Source organism: Carcharodon carcharias, chromosome 27, assembly GCF_017639515.1.
Source record: "Carcharodon carcharias isolate sCarCar2 chromosome 27, sCarCar2.pri, whole genome shotgun sequence".
NCBI lineage: Eukaryota > Metazoa > Chordata > Chondrichthyes > Lamniformes > Lamnidae > Carcharodon > Carcharodon carcharias.
Genome location: NC_054493.1, coordinates 9,089,893 through 9,098,215, shown reverse-complemented (window position 1 = coordinate 9,098,215; position 8,323 = coordinate 9,089,893). Strand labels below are relative to the sequence as shown.

The window sequence follows — 8,323 nt, the reverse complement described above, 5'->3', positions numbered from 1 at the left end:
ATGGCTACCTCAAAATAAGCAGCCTCAGTGTGGGGGACGAGGTGGTCTATTACTGTGTAGTGAGGCACACCGTCGCATAAAAGCCAAGACCCCGTAGAAAACAAAAACCTCCACGAGTTTTTTGCAAGCAGTCTTCTTTGGTGCTTTTATCAGCGGGGTTAGTTTGATCCCAGGCGCACGGAGAATAAAGTTTGTCAGGTTTTTTTTTATCAAACATTTGCATTGCTGTCTTTGTCCTTGATCAAATCAACAGAGAGCCGGTTCAGGAAATCTTGAGAATTATCTCAATGTCTCGGCCTACGTGTCCTCAGTAAATATCTCAGAACCTACCAGGATACTGATCTGCCTAGAGGCAGAGAAAGGCATCGTATGTGGGGTGATTGTAGATTAACATTACTGACTGTTCTTCCAAGGACTTCAAATCCGACGGACCCTGGGACACACTGTGTGTCACTCGTTCCTGCAGCAAAACATGTCAATGTCTGGAATTGGATTTAACACATGAACTAGACAACGGCCCTTTAAATATAGACACACCGAACAGCACCGTGGGTATTATCGGAAAGCACCATGGGGAGAACATGTTGTCTGATTCAGACTTGCACAGAAATTAACGGAATTTTAAAAAGCATTTGACCCTTCTCTGATATTAAAGAGTAAATCCAAATGAGATGAAGGTTTCACTCATTCGGTAGCCGTGGGAAAGTGGTGTAAGAAGGCCAAGGGAGAGTGGTGTAAAACGCTCAGCTTCCTGCCAACTTTCCGGATCGCCCCAGCGAGTTTTGTACGGTCCTGAATGGTCTTGAATACACTCTGTTTCCATTGCACAGAAATAGTTGGCTGTGTCGCTAACATTGAGAGTGCTTCTTTTCTCTGCTGAAATGAGCCGTGATCCTATCCTGATCACTGGTACCACTCGCCAGGTGCTGCACAGTTCGGTCCGGGTATTGCCTCTTGAAGTGTAGGGTTCCTCCTCCTATTGTAGTGGAACAGGTCAAGGATGCAGTATCTCCCTCGGTAAGAATTACTAACTCAGGAGGCCGTGATGCCTCTTCAATGCCCCTTGCATCTGAGAAGAACGTGTAGATATACCCCAATTTCATAAAATTAATATTATATAGCGCAATGGAATATGATACAGCACAATAAGAACACCTTTATGCGCAGTACAAGAGAATACAATAAAACAAAGTGCAATTTAGTCCAACGGACCTGAATCGTGAGATAACCCTGCCAGGAAAAGCGATCACACTCACACGGAGGTAAATATAAGAAACCCAGGGACAAAATCAATCGGGTCCTATCGATTATTGGGAAACAGCTGTCAGCAGACCTCAGGGCAAGAGATGCTCCTTCGTCGGCAGCGTTGCTGGAGTTCAAACTGAGCCCTACACCAGTTACACAGTGTCGGTCAGACCGGGCTGTCTGGGAATTGTGATCACAAAGTGAAGCTTTTCGGGAGCTTCAACAGTGATGTGGTGTGGTGGACAGGACTGAGCATGCGTCTGAGCACCCGTCTGTGACGTCAGAATGCGGACATCTACCACGCTAGTCGAGAGTCTGAATGACGTCAGTCGGCAGTCTATGTGACGTCACTCTACAGTTTGTGTGACGTCAGTCCTCAGCCTACTTGACGTCAGCCAGTCAGGTTCGAGAATCGTAAACATCCTTCCCGGAGCTGATCTGAACATCGAGCCCTGTGTTTAAGGGAATTAACAGCTGATCAGAAACAGGAAGGGCAGTTTACCCTGTAGATTCATTTGGTGATGGATCTGTGGGTCGGATCGGATTCTGCGGTTTGTTTTCTCGGCCGCTGCTGGAAGCAATTGGTGACAGTTTGATCCGAAGTGAATGTGGTTTCCTCTCGGTGTGTATTTGAGCGGCTGACAGCGCCGCTGAACATTGTGGCTGCACCTGCCCGAGATTCGATACAAACCCAACAGATAGGAGCTCCCATGCACAGCCTAAAGTACGGGAGTGGAGATCCTTTTCATCATAAACTCCGGATCTCAGTCCTGCTTTTGATCAACTCTTTGACTCCACTTTCTCCGCTCTGGGAGGGTTGACTGCCTGAACCGTACTCTTGCTGTTCTCTGTCTCACCGATTGTCTGCAGACAGGAGCAAGGCCGCCTCTGTGAATACAGCCCGATCTGGTTAAGCCAGTACAAGAAAAAAGAAGTACTTCCATATACTATCGTAGGTGAAAATTAAAGCAGCTGCATCTCCTTCTTTCTTAACATTCGAGGACTGTATATAAATGACAGACTCTCCATGGCTCAGAAATGAAATATGTATTCACACAGGAAATAATCAAGCAGGATTGTGTTCAAAATTCAGATTTGAAACCGTGTTTTGTAAATGAGATGAAATGTGTTTATTTCAATCTGTCAGAATTGGTCCTGCCGCCGCCCCATACAACCGAGATGTTGGGTGACCGCTTTGCCGTTGTCCGCTCTGTAAAAGGGAAGTTGAGATGAGAACAACTTCGTTCTAATTTGCACCCTCAAGAATCCCCCTTCGTTCTCTCAGAGTCCTCTCACCTCACTTACTAGTGTCCCCTGTGGTGCTTTAAGACCTGTAGTCTCTCTGTGAACTGAAACAGCGCTATAATCAGTGTCCTTACAACGGAGATGGTTACAGGGTTTGGGACGGTGTTGGGGGGATGGGGAGGAGGGGGTGGATGTGGGTGGGTGGGTGGGGTGGGGTGGGGGCAGGGCAATGCATCCCCCAGCCTTGGTATGAAAGTAGAAACACTAGTTTGTGAATGATGTCAGAAAGGATTAAACAGCTACTGAAAAGCAGCAATGAGCACTGAGGGAGATCTGTGCTAGGGGCTTGTTTTAAAGGGCGCAATCATTATCTTGTGAAATGTGTTCATTTTCCATACACCGCCCTGAAGCAGCAATATAAGACCATAAGACCTCTATGACATAGGAGCAGAAAGTAGGCCAATCGGCCCATTGAGATGCTCCGCCATTCAATCATGTCTGGTAAGTTTCTCAACATGATTCTCTCGCCTTCTCCCCGTAACCTTTGATCCCCTTACCAATCAGGAACCTATCTATCTCGGTATTAAATACACACAATGACTTGGCCTCCAGAGCCTTCTGTGGCAATGAGTTCCATAGATTCACCACTCTCTGGCTAAAGAGGTTTCTCCTAATCTCTGTTCTTCCCTTTACTCTGAGGCTGTGCAAAAAACCTGCTTGCGACTGGCAGCGGTGGGATTCGAACCCACGCCCCCGAAGAGACTGGAGCCTTAATCCAGCGCCTTAGACCGCTCGGCCACGCTACCAGAATAACAATAGCTAAATATACTCTGATCAAATAGGCAATATGTGTCAGCTTTGATCAAATGAACCGAGGAACGGAGACTGGAGATGTAGAAAGCCTGCAAAATAATTCAGACAGGCAAGGAAAGATTACTTATTGGCAAAATGTGAGTTAACTCACCACAAATTAATTTGTGAGTGCATCTTTTAGTATACTTGCAAGTTAAAATCAATCAATATAATTCCTCACTTGCTCCTCAACTGTTCTTATTGAGTGTCTTGTTTTGTTTTGATAATTTATTAATAACTCTGTGACACTCAGGCTGAGCTGTTGCTTCTGTTTATTGCCGTGTGTGCGCCCTCTGCTGTACAATGACTGAAACTCTCATTGAGGGTTTTTGTACGGAACCTGCGCTCTCTCTGCACCGCTGTTGGCTCAATAGCACAGAAATAGACAACGGTGTCGGAGAGAGGAATCCCGGCGATATTTAAAGCATCTGTTTTGTTTCCTTCGTGCAAAACAGCAGAAAACCTGTCTGGGAAATCCTGAGACGTATCTCCCGTAATATATATCTTCAATAAATTTCTCGGAGCTTCCCCGGGATACTGGATGTACCAGAACAGAGCTCGAACAGCAGTTGCAGAGTAACTGCAGTTCAGTATTATAGCCTGCCCTTCCAGAACGATAATTCAGAGGGATCCTGGGACACTTCACCTTTGCTATTGGTTCCTGCAACAGGGTACAGTATGTATCAAATGTCTGGGTATGAATATGACCCATGGACAGACACTAACCATTTAGACATTGACTCACCGGGCAGTAATACCAACATTATTAGTAACGAGCAGCGCGAGAACATGGTTCGTGATTTCGACGGAAATAACATAATTTAAACAGCACTTCTGGCCTGCAATGAAAGATGAAAGACAGATCATGGAGAGGCTTCATTTATTGGGAACCTGAGGGGCATTTCCCAAGGACATGATTGGTTGATTTCTCACAGCTGGCAGCAATTGGGCACCAATAAGTGTTAGTTGGAGCCCTAATGCTTTATCTGGCTGTTTCTGTGTCTCTTCCTGCCTGTTTTTCTCTGTGTCAATGGCTCCCCCATCGTCCAGATGTCTGCCTCAATCGTCTGGTCTCTCTGTGAGTCAATCTCCCCTCCCTCTCTCTCTCTCTCTCTCTCTATCTACCTCTGAGCCTCTCTCTCATTCTACCCTGGTCCAGGAAAGTGCACAGTGTAGAAAATCCAATTCTCCCCAGTCTCCCAGTTCAACGAGTTCCTCAAATGAAGTTTTCCATTAGTGCGAAAAGTTATAATAGGCAAAATATAATAACCTCAGATCTGAAGGAAGTTTAAAATCGAAGCAATTGCATTTAAATCTCACAGTATATCATATAGGTGTGAATCAGGAGTCATATTTACATCCTTTCTTTGAGTGGACGTGTAAGAGACCGAATCATATGAGGATCTCTGTGTTTTCATAATGATTAAAGTGAGCATAATTTAACAGGTAGGACTGGGATATAAAAAATAAAGGGAATGACAGGATTCAAACTGAAAACGGTCCTAGTTCTGTTTTCTTTAACTGTGTGTTTCAGATCTGAGCGATGGAGATTCTGTGACTCAGCGGGAATCCTCACATACAGACAGAGGGAGTAGGTGTCACTTTAACCTGCACCTATACCGACGATGGTTATTACTTATACTGGTGCCGTCCTTACCCAGGCACATAGCTGGAGTTTGCAGGCCGGAGGCAGACGGGCGGCGGTTCTGAATTTAAGGCGGATTTCGCTCAGAGCCGGTTTTCTGATACAGTCCAGCAGTCAGACAAGTTGAATCGATTGACCATCCCGGAGCTGCGGCTGTCTGATACCGCGGTCTATTACTGTGCACAGAGTCTCACAGTGATGGGAACAAGTGGAAACCTCGTGCGATAACTGCTGCCGCATTCTGGGTCACAGCTGCTGTCTGCTGAGGCCTGTTTTTAACAGCGGGTAAGACACTGACACCTGAATTCATTCCTATGCGCGCAGACCCCAAGCACAATCCACGTAAACACCATCTAAAATCACTCACATTGAATATTGATTCAGTCTGATTATTCCATTAACTGTGTGGGCGCAGAATCCTGCTGTTTATTTGGGGAACCCTGGGAACTCACCGTTCCCATTGAGAATACAACACCCTGCAGTTGGCCTGGAACTAGACATATCCGTCTGCCGCTACTTCTGAAAGAACTCACGGCCAAGGAACAGATAATGTTTTGTTTGAAATATCAGTCTATAGCGTAAACCAAAGCCTACCAGGAGAGGAAACTTCTAATAATTATAATAAGCTGATTAAACACCTCTCAATTACACATGTTTAAACAAATAACACACAATTTAAACAGGTCTTAGAGGTGATTGTCAGGACATGATTCGAAGATGCTGAACAATGATTAATAAAGTAAGTCTGTAAGTACAGACTTGGTGTGTTCGAGGCACAGGAACAGATGACCAGAAAACCTATTGAGTGTAAAAACCTGATTGAAAGCAGTATAAGAAAGTTTTCCAGAAGCACTGGAAGCGCTTTGGGGAAATCTGAACACTGGATAAAGCTTTATGTAAATACAAAGACTGTATATTTTCCCCCTGCATGACCCACAGTGTTATAAACATCCTCCTCTATTTGTTTGTATTGTGTATGCCCTTTAACGGATGAAAAGCAATGTCAAATATTTGGGGCAGCTTCTCTGTTGCAATACCTTTAATTTAAAAAATAGTAGAGATACTCTAAACGCATTTTTGAATTATGTTCACAATATATTCAACGTTAATGGAACAGAGGAACCCTTCCCCGCTGCTGCACCTGATGCTCTCAGCTTGTTGCTTATCTGCTGTTATTTGAATTTAGCACATTCTGGTCTTTCATTTCAGTTTCTTCCCACTCTGCACCCCCCTCCCCCCACCCCCCCTCCCTATTCCTTGCCACATTGCGGCAGTGTTCTTGTACGGGGCTCCCTCTGGTTCCTGTCACTGTGTCTCTCAGCCCGCAGTAATACACCGCGCTGTCAGACAGCCGCAGGTCACGGATGGTGAAATTCCCTTCACTTTTCAAAGAGTCGAGAGAGGCAGAAAATCGAGTCCCCGCGCCGTCTGCTCTGAAAACATCTCCATACTTAGGGATGTAGATTAAGATTGTAGGGGCTTCGCCCTGATCCTGACGGTACAGTTGTAAAGAGTGTGAATTAGCAGTGGTCGAATAGGTGTAATTAATGGTCACCGAGTCTCCTTCAAACTTTGCCGCTGTAACCGGCTCCTGTGAGACCGTGTCTGCAGCATTAACAGCTGCAAAATAAAGAAATACAGAATTTAAGCTTTTTGTTACTTTATTATGAACGATAATATCAAGGTAACTGTAGAAATAGATTGTAATTAGAGAGAAAACACAATTAAAGGGGAGATTAATTTGACAGTGTCACGAGCAAAGTGAAACTTGCGCAACTTGCGAACTTACCATTTAAGAGAGCTACAGCTGTAAGGAATGAGGAAAAGGTAACACCCAACATGTTTACAGAGCTGCTGGTGGATTTGAACACAATGAGTTAAAGATGAACTGTTTTAATTGAGAGTTGATAAGATGCTGAGTAATATCCGGCCTCGCTACCGATTGGTTCCTTCCTGACAGAACCAGGTGACACCCAATCAGCCCAAAGCTCTTTTGTCCTACATTTCATCCAATCAGCTCACACTTTCTTTGCACTCCAATCCGTGACATCAGAGTAAGCTACATGGAATCACTATAAATTGTTCTGACAACTAACTAACTGGATTGAAGAAGATAAGAGAATAAGAATAGAAGCTCATGTGGATCATTCAGTCCTTCATTTGGTCCTGCTCCGCCATTCAATAAGATCATGGTGGAGTTACTTCATATCCACCTTCCTGCAATATCCTCAAATCCCTTATTTTCCTTAATATTGACAAATCTATCGGCACCATCCTTGAAGATACTCAGGTACAGAACAATTACGTCTGTGTACTCGAGAATAATAACAAAATAGACATTCAAGCGAATTTTGGTCCTTTAACGGAGTTAATCTTTGAGAAGGGACAGTGATGGGTAATAGTTAATGTTGTTCTGATAACAGCACCAGAATCTCCTATTCAGAGAGCTGCTCGGAGACCATGAAAACGAGTACAAAGAGGGATTTTACTTAGAAAGGCACACATTCAGCTCTTCAGAAAGAGATCATTCGGGCACGCTGGCCTTCATAATGAGGTTTTGGTTATATTAGCAGTTCACATATCTGAGTGACTGAGAGGAGGGGAGAGTGCCTTTGCCGGTTTTTGTACGGACTGACTGCGTCTCTGTTACATTGTGGGCACCAACGCACAGAAATACACGGCAGAGTCAGACACACGAGCCCCGTCGATATTTAAAGGAACGGTTTTCTTGTCCTGATCCAAATCAGCAGAAAACCTGTCAGGGAAATCTGGAGACTTATCCCCCTTCCCCATGCCGTATTTCTTCAGTAAATATCTCGGAGCTTCCCCTGGATACTGGATGTACCAGAAGAGAGTTGTTGAAGGGTATTTTGTTGTGTAATTGCAGTTCAATATTACGGTCTGTCCTTCCTGAAACGTTAATTCAAGCGGATCCTGGGAAACTGAATCTTGGCCACTCGTTCCTGTAACAACATATAGAATGTGTCAACAATCTGTGAGTAAATATAACCCATGAAACACACACTGAGGATTTTAGTCCAGACGCACCGAGTAGCACGACCATTGTTATCAATAAAGCATACAGGGAACACATGGTTCCAGGCTCGACAGTAAACAGCACACTGCTGAAAATATGTTGCTGCTTCTAGTGTTATATCAAAGAGTAAACTCAGATCAACGGCAGGTTTCAGTTATTGGAAATTGAGGGGCGTTTCTCAGTGCTGCGATTGGCTGGTTTCCCTGAGCTGACGTCAGCTGTGGACCAGTTACTGTTAGTTCAGGGTTATATAACAACTGTCTCTCCCCAATCACATTCTATCCCTGGTTGTGTTTGTC

General features: G+C 44.6%; 1 non-coding gene and 2 gene segments (V, D, J or C); all 3 read right to left on the bottom strand.

Annotated features, from left to right (window-relative positions):
• Positions 1 to 3,214: 3,214 nt before the first annotated feature.
• Positions 3,215 to 3,296, bottom strand: trnal-aag. Its single transcript has one exon. It is a non-coding gene; the product is annotated as a tRNA-Leu (tRNA).
• On the bottom strand, positions 3,261 to 6,828 carry LOC121270148. The segment is given in 3 exon segments: positions 3,261 to 3,392; positions 6,273 to 6,607; positions 6,777 to 6,828. Coding segments are annotated over 3 exon segments (519 nt in total).
• Positions 6,829 to 7,078: 250 nt separating this feature from the next.
• On the bottom strand, positions 7,079 to 8,081 carry LOC121270147. The segment is given in 4 exon segments: positions 7,079 to 7,086; positions 7,293 to 7,360; positions 7,653 to 7,950; positions 8,036 to 8,081. Coding segments are annotated over 4 exon segments (420 nt in total).
• Positions 8,082 to 8,323: the final 242 nt, after the last annotated feature.